Source organism: Oncorhynchus keta, chromosome 9 (genome assembly GCF_023373465.1).
Source record: "Oncorhynchus keta strain PuntledgeMale-10-30-2019 chromosome 9, Oket_V2, whole genome shotgun sequence".
Lineage (NCBI taxonomy): Eukaryota > Metazoa > Chordata > Actinopteri > Salmoniformes > Salmonidae > Oncorhynchus > Oncorhynchus keta.
In genome coordinates, this window is record NC_068429.1 from 20657334 (window position 1) to 20680476 (window position 23143).

Below are 23143 nucleotides of genomic sequence, written 5' to 3' on the forward strand. Positions count from 1 at the left end.
TGAACACTCAACGAACACATTACTAGTTGCCGATTTCAATTCTATGGAGAGTTAAGAAACAGTAATAAAGCTCTACAACAGCTCCTTAAGAAAAAAAGACATTATTTTCCAAAGAATTCATCAAACATGTTTAATCAATATTTCTGTGAAATCAAGAAATACTACATTGTCGATATTAACCAGATACTAGAATGGGCTTCTATGTTGTTGTATGTGTATGTCTAGGCCACACAGACAGCTCAGCAGGATGTCATAAGACAAGACGCCTTGGCCACAGCTCAATGCTTCATAGTCATCTAAAGCCAACAGATTACACTTTAATTACTTTGGTGAAATTCAGAATATTTATAAGATTTGTTCTTTTGAAATATAACCACAAACTCAACATGAAAAGTGCTTTATTCATATTTAGAATACTTTAAATCTTTCTCCAATATCTTATATATAATTTTGTAAACAACAGCCAGATCAACCAACCAGGCTCTCCAAAGTAGTGCTGCAGAGCCTGTTGAGTTAACATATGATCGTCATGAGTCAATGACGCTTTTAGCTGACACACTAGAAAGTTAAGCTACAAAACATCATGAAAATAATCATAAAAAGATTAATAGGCGAACTATTGACCATTGTCTAAAAATCAATGACAGTATACATTTGGTTGAAACCAATTTGGTAGCATCTTTGATGAACATTCAAACCTCTGTTGTAAGATTTTTTTAAAAGACACCACTGCATTAAGATAACAAAAACCATGAAAGGCTTACTATTGTTAATATATACTTCTATTAACATAAATTAAAGTCACAGATTTATTTGATGTATTCAGACCGATATTCCTTACATGGTGGTACTGGCCTTCAAGAACATAAAGATGAGGAAAGCCCGGGCCTTGAGTTGATTTACTCCTCAGAACCAAGTAAGCCAAAAGCCCAGCAGGTAAAGCTACTGTAGCCAATCGACTATGAAGAGGCCTCGTATACAGGGTTATTACCAGACAAAGCATAGATGATTTCACTTCTACAGCATGAGCGGCTCAACAGGGTTGGAGTTAATCAACTCAGTCAATTCAGGAAGTAAACTGAAATTCTAATTAAACATGTTTCAGAGAAGCACTGAGGATAATTGAAGTAGATGTTTTTTGGATTGACTGAATTTAAATTGATTGACCCTCAACCCTGTACCTCAGGAAGTTTGGGTGCACAACAAAGAAAAATGCTGGAGATTAAATTAAGTGTTCAATTACTTTACCTTAATTTTAAATAAAAACAATTAATCATTGACATTTCTTTGTGTCAGAAACCAACTGTATGCAAAACAACATTCCATTGAAATAAGTTATACTTAAAGTTTTTTAAAAATTGAAAAATAAAGAGTTAAATGCAATAAGTATTACACAAATAATCCTGAAATACATTCTCAGACTGGTGTTTTTGACAGGCAAAAAGCTTCAAGCGACGTCATTTTATCCAACTAATGTAAAGGCAGTGAATATTAAAAATGTCAAGATCTGGATACAAATAAGAAGCTGCGTTGCCATACATTAAAAGTATTTCAGTCATTCCAGTCATCTGTCTATTAATTACAGAATATAAAACCTCTCACAAGTTTACGAACTTCACAATCCCAACTTTGATTATTACTACCTTGAATACAAGGCCAAAAACATTCAGCCAATTCCTCGCTTCCTTTAAAAATAGACCGCGCCTGTCCCCCACAGTCAGAGTTGTACATATCATACACCATCCATCGATTAAAAACATCAAATGTAATATTCTCAGTTCTGTTTTGGGTATCATAATTGGTCAGAAAACCACAGTATGTAATGACTATGCGTGTATCCCTCCTCTTCCCCATTAATAGGAAAAGCACCAGTTTATCAAGTATAAAGCTAAGGAAACCACTCTGACAGCAGCCCTTCTATACTGAACAAAAATATAAATGTAACATGCAAAGTGTTGGTCCCATGTGTCATGAACTGAAATATCCCAGAAATGTTCCATTGGCACAAAAAGCTTGTCTCTCAAATTTTGAGCACAAATTTGTTTACATCCTATTAGTGGGCATTTCTAAATTGTCACGGTAATTTATACACATGACAGGTGGCATATCAAGAAGCTAATTAAACAGCGTGATCATTACACAGGTACACCTTGTGCTGGGGACAATAAAAGGCCACTCTAAAATGTGCAGTTGTCACACAACACGATACCACAGATGTGTCAAAATGAGGAAACATGCTATTAGCATGCTGACTGCAAGAACGTCCAACAGGGCTCTTGCCTGAGAATTTAATGTTAATTTATCTACCGTAAGCCACCTCCAGTGTCAATTTAGAGAATTTGGCAGTACGTACAACTGGCTCACAACTGCAGACTGTGTGTAACCACAACAGCTCAGGCCCTCCACATCTGGCTTCCTCACCTCGTCTGGAGGCAGGGGTGCTGAGGAGTATTTCTGTCTGTAATAAAGCCCTTTTGTGGGGAAAAACTGATTCTGACTGACTGGGCCTTGCGCCCAAGTGGGGGGGCCGATGCCCTCCCATGCCCACCCATGTGCCCCTGCCCAGTCATGTGAAAGCCATAAATTAGTGTCTAATGAACTTATTTCCTGATTTCCTTCTATGAACTGTAATTCAGTAAAATCTTTAAAATTGTTGCATGTTGCATTTATATTTTTGTTCAGTATAGTTGCCATGTAACAATAAGGAACATTTGGCCAAGCAAAGAATGCACAAGACTTAGGTAATAAATAAATGTTACTTGTGTACCCGTGTTACATCTAGATCACTTCCCAATGTGTTACTTTTAAAGCACTAGCACACTTTTTCCAACAAAACCAGAGTTCAAGTAGGTCCCTCCGTTTCATTCAGTTTGCTCCATTTGCTTTGTTTGGCTCTTAAAACAGTTTCCGTTGCCAGATGTAATGAATACATCCTAGACCTCTTACACTTTGGAGCAGTTTAGATTGAACAGTTGGACATTGCACTTCATAAAATCACCTTTTATACATCTTAAATATGTTCTCCATGCACAAAGAACAGAACTTTAAGACACAAATAAAATGAACACAAGACCATATGATGTAGATATAAATAAAGAGAAATATAGAACACAGCTGCAAAAAACAACAACACTTTGCTCAATGTTACATGCAGGTTATTTCTTAGGCGGATAGAAAATAAGAGTGAAGAAAATCTGTGTAGTAAACCAAAAATGCACGTTTGGAAACTGATAAGTCCAGTAAAGTCCATGAATTCACTGAGGATGGTTCTTGTCTTCGTTGTATACCTTGTTGTTTGGCGTGGTACATTATATCATGGTACAGTATATCAAGCATGGTACAGTATATCATTGAGCTATTGTGATAAGGTGGTTGAGATGCCAGTGTGGTCAGTATGTAAGTAAGTAACAATATAGAGTGGATTCCACTGAGACACAGATAAGGAACAAGTCCCTAAGTCAACTACTGTTGATCTCATCTCGCTCCTCTGTTGCCCTCCACCTCCCCTGTTCCCCCTGTTCTTCACAGAGACAATAGGCTGGAATGCAGAACAGGGGAGGATACACTGGGGTTGGGTGGGATGTGGTGTTGAGCAGGGGGAACTGTTGTGTGTGCATGTTAAAGCAGGGTGGTTGTGTGTTGCGATTGTCTGAGAGCGCATTAAGAAAAGAGGTTAGGCAGCACCAGAAGAAGCTATAAATATCCACTGGCGACATTTACGAAAATCTAAAGTCAAGCCGGAGGAAGGGAGAGGGAAAATAGCAAAAGCACAACTACTGCCATAAAATCAGACAACCATAAAGCCACTTAAAAACAGATAAACAAAACAAAATGCTGGACAACAGAGCAATCCAAAAGGAATGCATGATGAACCCACATCACATCCATGCTGTTCTAACCTGCTGCAGTGAGCGGTCACGGCCGGAATGTACTGGGCTAGGCCAGGAACCAACCAGAACCAAACTGGACCAGGCCAACACATCAGAAAGCAGAGAAGAGTTCATGACGTAGACCTGGTGTGTGCGTTCTGTCCTGGTAGAGATACACTCAAATATATTGGCACCCTTGCATGATTCACTATGTTTTTTAAGATAAGTTGACATTTAAAAAACATTTGGTGTACACACATGAATTTGTTTTATTTACAACTGCACAGGACCAATACATTTTTTCTTCTTCTAAAATTGAGATTGTTCATTTCAAAGTAAAAAAGATAGCCTGGACTAAATTATACTAAATTAATTTGGTTGGTTGGAAGCAATTATCTTGTTTACGGTGTCATTTCTCTCACCCGTGGTAAGTTGCAGGTGCCCTAAGGGTAAGACATATCCATTCAACCAGTTTTGAAAAGAGAAAACAGAACATTCTGCGCCATTGTAAAGTGCGAGGGTGCCAATATATTTGACTTAATTTGTGAGTAGGTAGGTAGGTAGGGAGCTGGGACTATGTGGAGGGGAGAGAAGGGGGGGGTTTGGTGTCTTGGACAGGAAAATGAGGAGGGAGGTTGTTCATGTTTAGTGGCGCAAGGAGGGCCCGTTGCTCTGGGTTACGGGGGCAGAGCCAGAGATGTCTAGGAAGACGGAGCGCATGAGGTCGTAGGACTTGTTGGAGAGGTCGGCCACGTTGTCTGACGTCATGCCCTTCGTCTCAATCTTCGGAAGGATCTTCAGTGTGATGGTCCCTTGTTAGAACATAGCATAGCATAAATATCAATATCATCGTAAACATCATCACAACAACCCTCATCATCGTGTCTGCATGGAAGCAAAGGACAACTTCTTTTGATAAATAATATCATAAGCCATTAATGTCAAGAGTAGCTGTGGATAACACCTTTTCAATATGAACTACAAACATCTGTACCCGAGTTGAACTGCTTTTCTTTCCGTAGATAGAAGTTACTGTAGGAGGAGAACACGATGGGAATGATAGGAGCCTGGAACAGAGACAGAAGCAAGAAAGAGAGAGAAGCAAGAAATAGAATTACCATGACAGTTCGTTCCACATTCGATATAAGCCCAGGGTACCAAAATAGCATTATTTCCACGATCACAAACCAACAAGTATAATCTACTTTTTAAGGATGCTTCCCTCCCTCAGGCAAGACAAAGACAAACATGAACACACAGACAAAGACATGCATGGCTGACTGGCCTACACAGACTGTCTGTACACACATCTATGGGCACACACACACATGCACCATCTCCTCCAGCCCTGCAGAGGCAGACCTAGAGATATCGTTAGCTCTGCATTGGAGTACAACAGTCATGTGTTAATGATATGGGAAACTCAAACATATACCATTCTGCAGAGATCTACTATACAGATTAGGGTTTTGAATTGACCCTTCTGTAGACCAGAGATTCCTCAGATATTTCTGTGTTAGTTAATATGGACCAGCAGGTCTTGGTTACTGTGTTCCGTCTGTTTCTCAGATCTATCCACTGATACACATCCTTTGAGCATGCAGGCACACAAGGCCTACATTGAATACAGGCTATACAGACAGACTGTACAATAAACACACACACACTTCGACGCCTCATAACCTGGAGTGAACCTGCGGTGTCGGTCTGGCTCTGTTTCATGTAACGTTATTCTTTACATTTATTTCACCTGTCTCCCTTCCTCAGTCTTTCATTCTCCCCAACACTCATCCGATATCACCCTCCATCTATAACCTTAGAAACCCTTTCCATTAGGCTCTCTGGGTCTCTCTCTCCCACTGTATTGCTCCCTTGGTCTTTGCTTCTCTCAGTCTCTCTTACTCCCTTTGTCTTCCATCTGTGTCAAAGGTAGTGAAAATGTCCTCTGCAATTCATATGATGTTCAGTCAGTCTCAATGCTAGGTTGTTAGGTCCCCCTTGTGAACACTGGAATAGAGGCATGCACGCACACACATGGCCCTGTGGCTCACTTGCGCTTGCACTGCCAGGTGGAAGGCTCCCTTCTTGAAGGGCAACAGGTCGCCCCTCTGGTTCCGCGTACCCTCCGGGAACACCCACAGACGGATCTACAGGGGGCAAAGGTTAGGGGTCAAAGGTGAGGCCTATGTGGAAGCATGGAAACAGTATTTAAATATCAGTGGTGGAGAAAGGTCTGGACACTAAACCAGAAATAAACATTGATAAAAAAATACTTAATTTTTTTCTAGTTACAAGTATTCAAACTTGGGTTAAGTTTCAGGATATACTGGCTTGGGAATTAAATTAATTTGTTTAATTAATTTTTATGATCTAACAGTATGTCACTCCCTGACATCATACATTATTGGGCTTTCAGAATGGAGTTAGTCGTTAGATTGGAAGGCTCCAGAGCACAGCGCGGGTTTACGAATTAATCTGGTCCAATAGATTAGTCCTGTTGATTTACCTGGTCATCCAGCATGGTCTTGGCAGCTTCGGCCATGACACTCTTGGCGTCTCGTGTCTTCTTGCGGTTGATGAAGACGATGCCGCCCAGCCAGCACACGATGCCCACAGTGCCAGCGTACACCAGCTCCTTCTTGGCAACCATGGTGCAGCGATCTGGGAGGACCTCCATTAGACCTGGGGGTTGGAAAGGATCTGTTAGTGGATCTGTTACAGGACCTCCATTAGACCTGAGGGGGAACATGATCTTCGAGAAGATCTAGACTATTAGATCTGTTAGGCATTTACACAGGCAGCCCAATATTTTTTCACTAATTAGTCTTTGGACCACTCAGATCAGCACTGAAAAAGAGCTGATGTGAAAAGATGTGTTTTGATTGGTCAAAAGACCAATTAGTGAAACAAATAAAACAAATTGGGCTGCCTGTGTAAATGAAGCATGGTCGTGGTAATACTATGACAGTTTAGATGCCAATCACCATATAAGTTCAAAGATGAAAAAGCCTGGAAGGAGGAGAGATGACTAGAAACGATTCGGTTTACCTTTTTATGTGTGGATTAATTGTCAGAGTAGAGGACCTTGTGCATTTCAGGTAAAATAACAACTCAATGTTTATATCCAAGGTCAAATTAGCTAGCAACAGCAAGCTAGCTAAATAGGACAAATTAGCTAGCAAGTGCAAGCTAACTAGCTAAATTGCCATAAATGTTTAATGCTTTTCGTCCTGTCCCCAAATGAAATGTAATTGGTTCAGAGTTTGTTTTGATATTTTAACCTGCGTGTCGTGATCGCGTTTGGTGTAGGGGGACAAAATAAATGGATGCAAGATTGCCGGTTTGGGTTCAGTGTTAGGCCTTATAGGCCCAAGTCTAATAATCAGACCACTGTGCATTAAAAACAAATTAATCTAAATGTTATTGGTCACGTACACATACTATCAAAAGGTGCAGCGAAATACTTATGTTTCTATCTTCAACAGTGCAGTAACACCGAAGAATACAAACAAATCCCCAAAATAAAAAGAAATTAAGAAACATCAGAAGGAGCAATGTCAGAGTCTGGAATATGTAAGGGATTATCAATGAGGGGATGTGTGTTTTATGGAAAATAATGAACGTAGAAGGTTTGTTCCACAACGTACTAACGGAGTGGATCTAACCATCCACAGAGTTGCATTACTTTCCAGAGGACGCATAGCCCCTTGTTGATTATCCCTTACATATTCCAGTCTTAAATTACAGCCATGGTACAATGTCACATTTGCCCCAGAAATGTGTACACTTGCCGGTGACAATGAACTATTGCCATTCAATTATTCTGTTCTTGATATACTGTATGGTAGAAGAAAATAGTGCATGCTCTAGAATGCACTTCAAGCAAATCTGAAAAAAAGTATTCAACCATGTACACCGAACATAAATAAATGCAACATACAACAATTTCAATTTACTGAGTTACACAGTTCATATAAAGAAATCAGTCAATTGAAATAAATTCATTAGGCCTTGGATTCAGTCTATGGATTTCACATGACTGGGAATACAGATTTGCATCTGATGTTCACATACAGTACCAGCCAAAAGTTTGGACACCTACTCATTCAAAGAGTTTATGGCAACCATGTTGCAGAGATCAAACCCAATCGAGATGGTTTGGGATGAGTTGGACCACCGAGTGAAGGAAAAGCAGCCAACAAGTGCTCAGCATATGTAGGAACTACTTCAAGACGGTTGTAAAAGCAATCCAGGTGAAGCTGGTTGAGAGAATGCCAAGAGTGTGCAAAGCTGTCAAAGGCAAAGGGTGGCTACTTTGAAGAATCTCAAATATATTTTGATTTGTTTAACACTTTTTTGGTTAATACATGATTCCATGGGTTATTTAATAGTTTTGATGTCGTCACTACTCTTCTATAGTGTAGAAAACAGGAAAATAAGGAAAAACCCTTGAATGAGTAGGTGTGCCCAAACTTTTGACTGGTACCTTATTTTTGTGGATTGTCCAACATTGGAGCATGTTTGGAATGGGGGTGTGTAAGTTACAAAACGCATGTAAAAGGGTAATATTTTATTTGTTATGATTGTATTGCTCTTGTATTGCTCTTGTGACCCAATACATTTGCAAAAATGTATAAAAACCTGTTTTCGCTTTTTCATTATGGCGTATTGTGTGTAGATTGTTGAGGAAAACATTTTATTTAATCAATTTTAGAATACGGCTGTAACGTAACAGTGTGGAAAAAGTCAATGAGTCTGAATACTTTCCAATGCACTGTATGATTGTGTGTGTGTGTGTGTAGAAAAAATATGAATTGACAAGGTGTACAACAGTAGCTATATAGGATGAGCCTTGACTAGAATACAGTATATACAAGGCCTTCAGAAAGTATTCATACCCCTGGACTTATTCCACATGGTTGTTTTACAGCCTGAATTAAAAATTTATCAAATATATGTTTTAAATCGCACTCATCTACACACAATACCTCATGACAAAGTGACAAAATATACATTTTTTCAAAATGAAATATAGAAATCTAACTTAGTTAAGTTCTCCCACCCCTTTGATATGACACTCCAAATTGAATTCAGGTGCATCCAATTTCCTTTGATCATCCTTGAGATCCACTTGTCGCCAATTCAATAGCTTGGACATGAATTAGAAAGAAACATACCCATCTACATAAGGTCCCACAGTTGATAGCGCATGTCAGAGCAGAAACTATACCAAGTCCAGGGAACTGTCCGCAGATCTACGAGATTGTAATTATGCATATCTGGGGAAGGGTATACACATTTCTAGAGCATTTTCAAAATGCAGATCTTTAAAAAAAAAAATCTGCATTTCAAACCATTTTACATGCGCTTTATGTTAGAATTCAAGTGTGATCAGGAGCACACAACTAATGTTCTCCTCCACAAAAAAATGCATTAGCGCAACACATTAGGCAGAAAAAATAAATAATTTTAATCAGATGACAGAAGTGCAATGCTATTTGCCTAGCAGCTACACAAGTAAATGAGCTTACAATGAAAAAGCAAGGTATTTTTTGCTAAAACTATGCAAGGTCAACAAATGTACAACGTTTATCATAGAAAAAAAATGTAGCCAGCTACATTTCCTAATGTTTTTCTTAAAGTTAATCTTGCATTTACCAGAGTAAATTAGGCTACACCGAGAAAATAACTTTGACTGATGTGTGAGCGCTGTCTGCATGTTTGTGAATTCTCATCGGAGTGCAAATGTGTCTAATGCCAAGCAGAAATCACAAGAAGCATTTTAGATCTGCGTTTACAAAATGCAGCAATATATTTCTTATGCACGATAAACACAGAATTCTGTGTTAACCCGACCCCGGTAGTGTGCCTAGAGCTGGTCTTCAGACCAAACTGAGCAACCGGGCAAGGACCTTGGTCAGGGAGGTGACCAAGAACCCAATGACCACTGACTGACAGGACTACAGAGCTGTTTGGCTGAGATGGGAGAACCTGCCAGAAGGACAACAGTCTCTACAGCACTTCACCAATCTGGACTTTATGGGAAAGTGGCCAGACAGAAGCCACTCCTGAGAAAAAGACATGACAGCACGCAAGATAAGGCAAAAATGCCTGTGGTCTTATGAGACAAAAATGTAACTATTTGGCCTGAATGCAAAGCGCAATGTCTGGAGAAAACCCATGAAGCGTGGTAGTAGCAGCATCATGCTATGTGGACGCTTTTCAGCAGCAGGGACTGGGAGACTGGTAAGGCCAGGGGAAATAATGAAGATCCAGCCAAATCCTAGATGAGAACCTGTTTTATAGTGCAAAATACCTTAGACTGGGGCCAAGATTTGCATTCCAACAGGACAATGACCACAAGCAACACAGCCAAAGCAATGCTGAAATTGCTTCAGAACAAGAATGTGAAAGTCCTTGAGTGGCCCAGCCAAAGCCCAGACTTGAATCCCATTAAAAATCTGTGGAAAGACTTCAAGATTGCTAATCACCCCATATAACGTAACAGAGCTTGAAAAATGGGAGGAAATCCAGATGTGCAAAGCTGATACAGACATACCCAAGACGACTCAAAGCTGTAGTTGCTGCCAAAGGTGCTTCTACAAAGCATTGACTCCGGGGTGTCGATACTTATGTAAATTAGATATTTCTGTATTCACTTCGTCATTATGAGGTAGTGTGCAGATGGTTGGGGGGAAAAAATTGAATCATTTGAAATTCAGAATGTAACACAAAATGTGGAAGAAGTCAAGGGGTATGAATACTTGCTGAAGTGGGTAAAACAGTATGTTAACATTATTAATGTCACCAGTGTTCAATGACTATGTACATAGGGGCAGCAGTCTAAGGTGCAGAGTAGAGTAGGTGGTAACCAGCTAGTAACAGTGACTAAATTCAGGGCAGGGTACTGGGCGGAGGCTGGCTAGTGTTGACTATTTAACAGTCTGATGGCCTGGAGATAGCCGTTTTTCAGTCTCTCGGTCCCAGCTTTGATGCACCTGTACAGTCTGCCTTCTGGATGGTAGCTGGTGAACAGGCCGTGGCTTGGGTGGCTGAGGTCCTTGATGATCTTCTTTGCCTTCCTGTGGCTGTAGATGTCCTGGAGGGCAGGCAGTGTGCCCCTGGTGATGTGTTAGGCTGACCGCACCACCCTCTGGAGAGCCCTGCTGTTGTTGGTAATCACACTGTTGAGTCAGTGGTCTGATCAGTCGACTTCACCCTTTAATGCACAGTGGTCTGATTATTATTGTGAGGAAATTTCTGACCTTGAATGGTGTTCTCTCACCTATCTCACCTTCTCACACTAGCCTTACGAAGTCACAGTTAATATGTCATCTATTTGCAGGGCTCTACAACTGACCTTTTTTACAAGGAGCACATGTGAGCCTAAATTGAAAAATGTAGACAAAGAAATTAGGAGCACAATGAAACATTTGAAATAATAATATATAATAATAATATATGCCATTTAGCAGATAAATAATAAAGGGTAGGTAGTAAGGCTGGGCAATATGAACTAAATATATCACAAAATGTTTGATATGTGACAGTATTTTATGTTTCTGAATAATAAAAGTTCTAAATATGCTGTATGAATTGTTCACAAATTATTAAATGGGGCTTTCTCCATATATACTTTTTAATCCAACTCCAAAAAAAATAAAAATATTCAGCATTTTCAATCAATCGCTGCATTTCTATTATCATTTCCACACATGTTGGCAAAAAATATACATTCCTAGTTAATTGGTGATCTGTTGTAAATATGATTATTCTAATTAAATAGTTGGAATATCGTGGGGAGGAGCAATGAATAAACGAGGGAGGAATTATTGACAGGGTAGGAACCAAAGTGTTGGTCAGTGTTTCCAGGTGACCCTTACTTCATGTAGCTAGCTAGCTATCCAGCCAACATATCCAGCCTATTTCTCTCTGATAAGATATCGTTGCACAAACATGCGCCAGCACCAAGCCAAGGTAGAAAAATCTACAAAACTCCCATAGCCTACTTCACAGAGAACATGCCGAAAAGTTAAAACAAAAAGGAAAACAGACTAGGTACTACACAAAGAGAAAGCAGGCATGATTCTCTTACATTTTGAACTCACGGCAAGATAGCACCAGAGCCTGCCTTACTAGATAACAGCCTCAAAGCCATAAATAGCATGAGGTGTGGCTAACGTAAGCCACCTTGAGCGAGCTACCAAGCTAGCCTACGAACTATGTAGCCACAGTAGATCTTCCATACGACGTTGAGAAATAGTGCATTGTGGGTAGTTTAGAAGTGATCTGGAAATAAGTTAATATGTAATAACCCCAAAACATACCTATGTTTGTACTTATAGGTAACCAGATCGTGACTATAACTAAGTTACTACGTCTTTGACCACACCATTACATTGGTGGGTAAAAACCCATGCTACCTACCCTTTAAAGCTAGAATGGTGCTCCTAAATCAATTTCAGGTCGCACAGCAAAAATATTTAGGCACATAGGCGAGCAAAATGATCACACTGTAGAGCCCTGTATTTGTTTGAGGTGGCTAATTACAATCAGTAAAGCTTTGCATTTGATTGGTCTGGAATTTGGTACTGGGTCAAGTCGCCATGCCTTGTAGTGAGTTATAGGGCTGTCGCCGACAAAAAAAAAATCTTGGTCGACCAAGAGTCGTCCGTTCCTTCGACAAATCGACTGTTCATTAAACTTGTATTTTTCGATATGTAAACACACCCTATGCATTTTAATAAAATCAACTATATGTAGGCTACGGAGCTTGTCTGATGCTTTAAGCAGACGTCATTATTTAAATCAGACACACAAAGGACTCAAGAGGGAGCCAGAAATCAAGATAGCCAAACCAGAAGAAAAAAAACCTGTTCCCGACCCACCTCTTCTAGCTGCTGCTTGCCTTCATTAGGCTACTGAAGTGGCCGCTAATAGGCTACACCAGGGGTTGGCAACCTTTTCCCATTTGGAGTTGCAATTTTTCTTACCCAGGGATGCAATCTGGTGAGGGCCCAAAAAGGTGACACTTTTTTCACACTGAAACATGCAAACAAATCCCATGTTTTAACTAATTAAACAAGGAATATGATCTACATCATCAGTATGTGTGTAACATAAAGTGGTTCATGTGAACTGAACTCACAGCTAAATGTAAGGAAAGCAATCCAATGTTATTTGTTGCCCAGACTTCACTGCAAATGACACTCAAGTCTTGAAAACAAACACAGTAATATTGCAGTTAGACATGACAGCCTTTATAATAGAATGTTTGTGACCACACACACACACACACACACACACACACACACACATCTAAATATTGCACTTGGGGAAAAAACATCTTAAAAATAGAATGAAACAAACAGGCATTACATTTTTGCTCTATTATAGTGGCCACTATAGACATCGATCAAGTGCACAAGGCTACATGTATGCAAAAATAACATTCAGAGTAAAAAATGTAATAATCCCCCTCAAATCCCAAAGGTGTTACTTTCAAGTTCAACACAACTAAAGCAATATCTTTGGGCTACGCTGCACGTTATTACATTGTACACTTTCTGCCTGTGGACATTGTCTGCCAGTGGAGCGTGTGGCCAGTGGAGCATGATACCCTTTGTTGGCATAATTGATCTCTTTCAGGCAGAGTACACCTGGCATACACCTTTTTATCCACTATATTGAAAGAAGGAAAGTGTGTGGCATTTATTTCACCTCTATTGGCATCCAGCATAAGCCAGGCCCAGCTCCAGCTCCACTTTATCCCGGAATCCATTTGTTTAACAAGCAACGACCTCACTTTCACCTCATGCTCTCATTCTGAAGATTAGAGGGGAAACATTAGTTCAGATAGTTCGTTCGCTAGTTAACATTTTACACAAATTGCCAGGGTCCCGGCAGGAAGCAACTAACGCGTTAAAACTTGAGGAACGGCGAGGAGTTGTATACCAGTTAACACTATAACAAATTGGTTAGGTTACTAACGTTAGCTAGCTGTCGGACTTTATTAGCCAGCTAATTTTCACACAATAAACTCAATTACTTGATGTGCTCAATATTTCTCTGGCTAGCTAACGGAGAATTGGATCCAACTACTATAGCAATATACTTAACAATGCTAACAATTCTTGTTCCACCCCACTTTCTCCATAACCTCAAACTTTCCAAATGCCAGTTGTTTTTTGGTCACAGCTCATGAAGTACACTTCATCACCTTCTCATCCCCGTCTCCTTGGTCAGTCTTCTCACCTATCTCTTAGTTATCGTTCGGCAAACTGTCTTTACACCCGACTGCGGTCTTTCCAGAGCGCAGAGTAAATTTCGCCGAAAAGGATGTTCACTTTAACAACTAGCTGGTCCAGCCACAAGCTTGCACTAACAAACTTGCAGCATTGTATAGAATATTCTGGAACCTCAAGAGTTTCCAGAACCAGTGAGATCCAGACAGACACAGCTGTAGGCTATTAGCGCAAGGGATAAGAAGTAAAACAGCTGGGCCTCTTAGGACTTTCCACTAGATCAGAGCAGGACTTTCTTTCCCCCTGAGTGGTTTTCGAAAGGGAGAGGACTCGAAAGGTTCAAATAGGCTACATTGAGGAACTATTGTCATTCTCAATGGATGTAAAAACATAGTTTGTTTATTTGCCGTTTGATGTGAAGAAGAAATTACTTCGAGAAGCGCCAAAGCTCATTAGTGGTGGTGAGTCAAGACACTCAGAAATACTATCAGATCCCCAAATGGGCACATCTATAAACATACATTTGCGCGCAGCCTAGGCCTACTTCTGCGCATAAATCAGGTGCGCGTCCTTACTCAACATTGAGAGGAGCGCTCCAAAACTAAACAATTCATAAATTGACAACTCGTAAATGTAATGAAATAACTTGTGTAGCCTAGGTTGTGTGCTCTGCAAACAACGTGTCCACTCCGACAATGACAACTGTAAATGACTAATAATAAATTAAATGCATTAAAACCTCTTAGAGCACACCCCCCCCTATTTTGTGCAATTTCCGCCTGAAGACATACCCAAATCTAACAGCCTGTAGCTCAGGCACAGAACCAAGGATATGCATATTCTGGGTACCATTTGAAAGAAAACACTCTGAAGTTTGTGTACATGTGAATTGAATGTAGGAGAATATAACAAAATAGATCTGGTTTAGATAAAACAATGGGAAAAAAACATGTTTTTTTATATCATATTTCAAATGAACAAGATAACAAACATTCAGATAGGATGATGGGGACAATTTCAGTGAAAAATACAAGAGGGCAACAGTACTTGTGCAAAGTTTCAGAATGATAACTTCCAAAATGAGTGTGCTACATGACATTTATCATGAAATCACCCAGGTGTCCCACACGAGTAGCCCAAATGTACCCAAGTGGCCAAATTGGTGAAGGTATACATTTTGAAACAAATAACTATATACAAAATACCAAAATGGTATTCTAACACCCCCCCCCACAAAAAAAATGGAGGGGGAAAAAAAAAAATATATATATATATATATATACACACACACACATTTACAAAATAACATGGGTAGCTATTTACACACTTTCAATATTTGGAAGACCCTCAGTCCTCTATCAAATCAATTTATATAGCTCCAGCCTAAAACCCCAAACAGCAAGCAATGCAGGTGTAGAAGCACGGTGGCTAGGAATAACTCCCTAGAAAGGCATAAACCTAGGAAGAAACCTAGAGAGGAACCAGGCTATGAGGGGTGGCCAGTCCTCTTCTGTCTGTGCCGGGTGGAGATCACAGTGGTTCTAGAGGGTGCAACAGGACAGCTCCTCAAGAGTAAAAATGAACAGTTTAGGGTTCCATAGCCGCAGGCAGAACAGTTGAAACTGGAACAGCAGCAAGGCCGGGTGGACTGGGGACAGCAAGGAGTCATCATGGCAGGTCGTCCTGAAGCATGGTCCAAGGGCTCAGGTCCTCCGAGAGAAAGAAGGAGAGAAAGAGAGCAGACTTAAATTCACACAAGACACCGGATAAGACAGGAAAAGTACTCCAGATATAACATACTGACCCTAGCCCCCACCCACTTTGCCATATAACCCCACCAACTTTGCCAAAACTCTAGACAATATTCTGCTGCTGATGCCAGATGCCATAGCAGTCTCTTTCTGATGTAAAGCCGCTGAGCATGTGGTGCATGTGATGGGATACTTTATCTTGCAAGCAACACCTCCATGCTGTGCCCTTTTGGCCCTTAGACACATCCATGCATGCACAAATATATTTGGGCAGATGAGCAGAAGGGACAGGGCTTGTTGCAGTGGTGCTGTTGCTCCTTGATGCTGCCTCTAATGTAGACTGATTGGAGGAAGCATGCTGGCTGTGTTGAGATGTATGAGTTTGCATTCTACACAATACCATTTTATATATATAATATATATATTATATATATATTGCTCAAAAAAATAAAGGGAACACTTAAACAACACAATGCAACTCCAAGTCAATGCAACTCCAAGTCAATCACACTTCTGTGAAATCAAACTGTCCACTTAGTAAGCAACGCTGATTGACAATACATGTCACATGCTGTTGTGCAAATGGAATAGGCAACAGGTGGAAATTATAGGCAATTAGCAAGACACCCCCAATAAAGTAGTGGTTATGCAGGTGGTGACCACAGACCACCTCAGTTCCTATGCTGGTGGTGCTTTCACTCTAGTGGTAGCATGAGACGGAGTCTACAACCCACACAAGTGGCTCAGGTAGTGCAGCTCATCCAGGATGGCACATCAATGCGAGCTGTGGCAAGAAGGTTTGCTGTGTCTGTCAGCGTAGTGTCAAGAGCATGGAGGCGCTACCATGAGACAGGCCAGTACATCAGGAGACGTGGAGGAGGCCGTAGGAGGGCAACAACCCAGCAGCAGGACCACTCCTTTGTGCAAGTAGGAGCACTGCCAGAGCCCTGCAAAATGACCTCCAGCAAGCCACAAATGTGCATGTGTCTGCTCAAACGGTCAGAAACAGACTCCATGAGGGTGGTATGAGGGCCCAACGTCCACAGGTGGGGGTTGTGCTTATAGCCCAACACCGTGCAGGACGTTTGGCATTTGCCAGAGAATACCAAGATTGGCAAATTCGCCACTGGCGCCCTGTGCTCTTCACAGATGAAAGCAGGTTCACACTGAGCACGTGACAGAGTCTGGAGACGCCGCGGAGAACGTTCTGCTGCCTGCAACATCCTCCACCACGACCGGTTTGGCGGTGGGTCAGTCATGGTGTGGGGTGGCATTTCTTTGGGGGGGCCGCACAGCCCTCCATGTGCTCGCTAGAGGTAGCCCGACTGCCATTAGGTACCGAGATGAGATCCTCAGACCCCTTGTGAGACCATATGCTGGTGCGGTTGGCCCTGGGTTCCTCCAAATGCAAGACCATGCTAGACCTCATGTGGCTGGAGTGTGTCAGCAGTTCCTGCAAGAGGAAGGCATTGATGCTATGGACTGGCCCGCCCGTTCCCCAGACCTGAATCCAATTGAGCACATCTCCGAAATCATGTCTCGTTCCATCCACCAACGCCACGTTGTACCACAGACTGTCCAGGAGTTGGCGGATGCTTTGTCCAGGTCTGGGAGGAGATCCCTCAGGAGACCATCCGCCACCTCATCAGGAGCATGCCCAGGCGTTGTAGGGAGGTCATAAAGGCACGTGGAGGCCACACACACTACTGAGCCTCATTTTTACTTGTTATAAGGACATTACATCAAAGTTGGATCCGTCTGTAGTGTGGTTTTCCACTTTAATTTTGAGTGCGACTCCAAATCCAGACCTCCATGGGTTGATACATTTGATTTCCATTGATAATTTTGTGATTTTGTTGTCAGCACATTCAACTATGTAAAGAAAAAAGTATTTAAGAATATTTTATTCATTCAGATCTAGGATGTGTCATTTTAGTGTTCCCTTTATTGAGCAGTGTGTGTGTGATATATATATATATTACACACACACAATGGTCATTCTCATACAAACAAGACACTCACAATGACTAGCTAACGTGTACTTTACCTTTACCATTTCATTACATCTTTATATATTGCAAATAAAATGTAAAAACAATCAAATAATATTTTATATTAATTTCAAACAACGGCATTAGCATGAAAGCAACTTACCAGTCCAAAACAATGTCCTCTCCGTTCAAAAAATATGCCCCAGTTTCAGTCTTCAAAATGGAGTCTTCAAAAAGCAGATCTGTCTCACTTTCACGATGAATTTCCTCTAAAATTGTTTCTACATTCATATATATCTAGTCTTAGAATTAGCTTTCCTTGACTTATTCGCCATGATATTGGATAAATAAACAGCTGAAGATGCAAGTCACCGAAATACTGCGTGCATAATAAGCTTTGCTCCTTCACGGTTGAATTGGCAATGGCGAAAGAATGGTCCTTACGCCAGCGTTCAATGGAAAGGTTTGTCTTACAACAAAGAATCATGGGATATTGCCGTTTACCTCTTCTCATTGGCTATCTTCCCAGCTAGATTTCAAGACGATCAGTGGTCATTGGGTTAAAAGACAGTCAATCAACGAGACAGTGGTCATATAATTGGTGCACAAATGGGCTCGTCACTTGTTGTCTTCCAATCGTTTTTTCCGGGTCAATACGTCCCGCAAAATGACCCATCAGGTTTGGTTGTGTTACTTACAAACAAACAGTTGATTGCAAGGAAACCAAACATGACTGGATAAAGTCAGGGAAAGTCTATTTTACGTTGGATGTTACGTCAAATTGAATGACACGAAATTCAACGAGATAAGCTTTCACAAAATGTTTCGTGTTAGGCTATAAAAAAATGGATTTAACCGAACAAAAGACCATCCATTGTGTAACAATGAGCCTTGGGATTGCAACCAGAGCAAGATCTTCAAAGGTAAAAGATTTATTTCAATGCAATCTGTGATTTTGTTACCCAAGCGCTGGCTGAATAAGTAGTTTGATATGGGGGTCTGTGCTCAGATAATCGCACCGTATTCTTTCACAATAAATCATTTTAAAAATCTGACAACGCAGTTGGATTAGCAAGATTCTAGGCTTTCGAACCATGTGAGACACTTGTATTTACATGAATGTTTAATATGACTATTTATGTAGCGATCACCGTATGTTGTCGAATTTAATCCGGCTAATGGGTTCGGTGCGTAGAGAGGTTAACAGAAGTTCTGGTAACCAAACAAACATTGTACTTAGAAATTATGGGAATTAATGGTAACTATACTACTGGTGAGCCATCCCCGTGGCCTACACTATGGATTAGTCCACTGAGACAGGTGTCAATCAAAAAGTAATCATTTTAACTGCCCGACTAAAAAAAGTTATCGGTCCAACAGCCTATCCACCAACCAGTCGACTAAATAGGGTGAGCCCTAGAGAGTTGTCTGTAGTCAATGTCATCAGTAGTGTATTGATCATTTGAGCGAGTCTGATCTATATCGCTGGCATGTGTCTGGATGGTTGTTTGTTTTGGTGTCCTGTCAACCCAGTTGGCCCAACAAAGTGCTCTTTGAGGCCAGGAGCAGAGAGAAAAGCTAGAGGCAAAAGGCCGGGGTTGTTCATGAGGAGGGAAGCTAGGGACAGAAGGCCGGGGTTGTTCATGAGGAGGGAAGCTAGGGACAGAAGGCCGGGGTTGTTTATGAGGAGGGAAGCTAGGGACAGAAGGCCGGGGTTGTTCATGAGGATTGGGATCAGCAGGTGGAGCAGTAGTTCAGTAGATTATCTGTTATGGGAGGTTGGTATGGTAACTCCGACCCTAGATCAGCCATCAGCCTCCTGCGGTGTGTTATCAGCTCTAATGAAGCACCTCTCTCCTTCTCCCTCACTGTCACACACTCCTTCTTTCCCTCCCGCTGTCAGACACAATCACCTTCTCCCTCACACATGCTCGCTCGCTCCCTCCCTTGCATTCCTGCTGTCAGTCTCCTAGCGTGTAGTCAGTCTCCTGACTTGCAGCCAACTCATATCACTCAGTCACCACCAAGACACATACACACTGACTCCTCCAGCAACACTGACTCCACCCACACACACACTTAAATCAATGTGACACACAAGGAACACAACCTAGGCCATATGAGCATCCAGTAGGAGACATACTAAGAATTCCTCTCCTGACCAACTCTCTGAATAGACAGATCATTCAAAGACCTTTAGAATGCAAACAAAATCTCCCATGAGGGGATACCAAAGATGATCAATTTCGATGTGAAAATGCATAACACATTCTGCATTCAATAACTAAATTCAGCCAGTCAGCCTCATGGCACTAATTAAGGCTAGTGCTGCACAATCCTCTGGTGCCAAGCATAATGCAGTTTATATTGATCCATGCCTTTCTCTAATGTAACCACATTATTTACAAAATACACCATCTTAAAATAGTGCTGTCTAGCCCTAGAGTTAGGGTACACAGTCGGTGTTGGGTTTAGACTTAGACAGCCATGTCAGTGATCGGAGCTTGTGTGACGCTATTCCAACTGACAGTTGTCAGTCTTCGCCCACTGAAACCATGCGTATCAATCCCCACTATCCTCCTCTCTCAAAATAGAGTGCTCTGTGACTGGCAGCACTCAAACCATTACTAGAAGATTCCCTTAGGAAGTGAACTATGGAGGGTAAGGTGGAGTTAGTGAGAAGGGAGAAACCCAGTGTTTGCATTCAATACAAGAGGGAAGAGACTCAGAGAGACCAGGGAAATGACTCGATCCTATTCAAAAGTGTGTGCGCGCGTAAGTGTGCATCTGTGAGTGTGTCGGTCCGTTCATCCATCTGTGTGTGTCTCCTACCCAGTACGTCCAGGGAGCTCTGGTGGTTGGAGATGATGACGTAGGGTCCCTCTGTTTGCAGGTGTTCCAAGCCGCTCACGTCAAACCTCAGACCCAGGAAGTACTTCACGTGACGAACCAGAGCGCGGATCACCCTGGAAACCAAGGAAGGAACAACAATATTCAATTCAATCTTTATTTGTTAAAACCATTTCAGTGTCAAACAGTGTGACTAGAAACAAAACAAAGACATTAACGGCAGAGTTTCAGAGCATCAGTTCTGCTCAGTCCGTGATCACCAGGTGAGCAGACTGATTACCTCCTACTCATAATGAGTAGGCTGTTACACAAAATGTGTATATGTAGTGTATGTGAACATCCCTTGAAATTAGTGGATTTGGCTATTTCAGCCCACACCCGTTGCTGACAGGTGTATAAAATCGAGCACAGCCGAGCAGTCCCCATAGACAAACATTGGCATTAGAATGGCCCATTCTGAAGAGTTCAGTGACTTTCAACATGGCACCGTCATAGGATGCCACCTTTCCAGCAAGTCAGTTCGTAAAATGTCTGCATTGCTAGAGCTGCCCCGGTCAACTGTAAATGGAAACATCCAGGAGCAACAATGGCTCAGCCGCAAAGTGGTAGGCCACAGAACAGGACTGCCGAGTGCACTCACTATAGACTGCCTCTGGAAGCAACGTCAGCACAAGAACTGTTCGTCGGGAGCTTCATAAAATGGGTTTCCATGGCCGAACAGCCACACACAAGCCTAAGATCACCATGCGCAAAGCCAAGCGTCGGCTGCAGTGGTGTAAAGCTCGCCACCATTAGACTCTGGAACAGTGGAAATGTGTTCCCTGGAGTACTGAATCACGCTTCACCATCTGTCAGTCTGATGGACAAATCTGGGTTTGGCGGATGACAGGAGAACGCCATATGCCCAAATGCTTAGTAGTGCCAACTGTAGTTTGGTGGAGGAAGAATAATGGTCTGGGGCTGTTTTTCATGGTTCGGGCCCCCCTTAGTTCCAGTGAAGGGAAATCTTAACATACAATGGCATTCTAGATGATTCTGTGGTTACAACTTTGTGGCAACAGTTTGGGGAAGGCCCTTTCCTGTTTCCGCATGACAATGTCACTGTGCACAAAGCGAGGTCATTACAGAAATGGTTTGTTGAGATCGCTGTGGAAGAACTTGACTGGCCTGCACAGAGCCTCAACTTTAACCCCATCGAAAACCATTGGGATGAAGTGGAACGCCGACTTCGAGCCAGGCCTAATCGCCTGGCTCGCAGCAATGTTCCATCTAGTGGAAAGCATTCCCAGAAGAGTGGAGACTGTTATAGCAGCAGGGGGGGGGGGAGACCAACTCCATATTAATTACAATGACTTCAGAATGAGATTGTTTGATGAGTAAGTGTCCACATACTTTTGCTATGTAGTGTATATTAAAAGTATAGTTCTTCACATTATGCTATTTGAAAAAAACTTTCCAACAATCTCCCCATGGATAATCACCAATCCTCAGTGTGAAAGAGCAGTGGAAGTTATAGGTCTACTGCTGCATTGACCTATGGACAATGAGTTCCATGCGCTCATTTCTTTAGCCGCCAATGGATCACGGTGTATCAATGTGTCCATATGGCAGAGGCTGGTGATCTCGCATTAGTTGATTTATCGATTTAATTCAGATTTTTATGATTAACCACGTGAAAATGATTTTGAGAAACGAAAACGTTAGTGAAATGAAACTGTTCGACTGAAATGTACATATGAAAATCATAATTGGCACACAGAACGGTAGAAAATGGTAGGATAAATTGTGAGCTTCCCCAAACTTGAAACTCACTCACTGCCTATGAAGTCTATGAAATCATTGCCTCCATGGTCAGATTCTGCCTATAGGCTACTTTGAAGCAAGGCATGCCTCATATGAAATTTAAAAAAAATTCTCCCAGTCATTTTGGCCAGCAACAGTTTTATTTCCAATCGCCTTCTCATTTTATTAAAATTCAGCCAAAAGCCAGCGATTGCCAGCTAATGGAAACCCTGACCATCACATACAATAGCATGGTTAGACTCACCATCACATACAATAGCATGGTTAGACTCACCATCACATACAATAGCATGGTTAGACTCACCATCACATACAATAGCATGGTTAGACTTGTCTGCTGTTCTTGTTCTTACAACCATAATAAGTGGAAAGAAATCGTTCTCTTAGAGTTGGGGTCAGTTATAAAATAGCCTATCCTACGTAACATATGAATAACGATAGCCTGTACTACACCATAGGCAATGGTATTTAATCATAAACACAATGTTATGTCTAATTCTACCCTAATACTATTTAGTTTTACACAAAGTAGACCGGCCTGAGATGTCAGTTTCTCATTACTGACTATGTATCTTAGTTTAAGGTAGGCTGAGGCTCTCTGTCAGGAAAGCAATAACAATCATGCTGAAGAGAGG

The 23143-nt window shown here is 41.5% G+C and overlaps 1 protein-coding gene across 1 annotated transcript in view; it reads right to left on the minus strand.

Annotated features, from left to right (window-relative positions):
- Positions 1-381: 381 nt before the first annotated feature.
- LOC118387386 (1-acyl-sn-glycerol-3-phosphate acyltransferase alpha-like) overlaps positions 382-23143 on the minus strand; it is a 29346-nt gene continuing 6584 nt past the window's right edge. Inside the window, exons 2-6 of the mRNA XM_035775688.2 lie at positions 20688-20821; positions 6376-6551; positions 5921-6016; positions 4864-4936; positions 382-4681 (exon numbers count right to left, since the gene is read on the minus strand). Of these exons, the coding sequence (XP_035631581.1) occupies positions 4515-4681; positions 4864-4936; positions 5921-6016; positions 6376-6551; positions 20688-20821 (646 nt within the window). The 3' untranslated portion in view covers positions 382-4514. The remainder of the gene's footprint in view (positions 4682-4863; positions 4937-5920; positions 6017-6375; positions 6552-20687; positions 20822-23143) is intronic.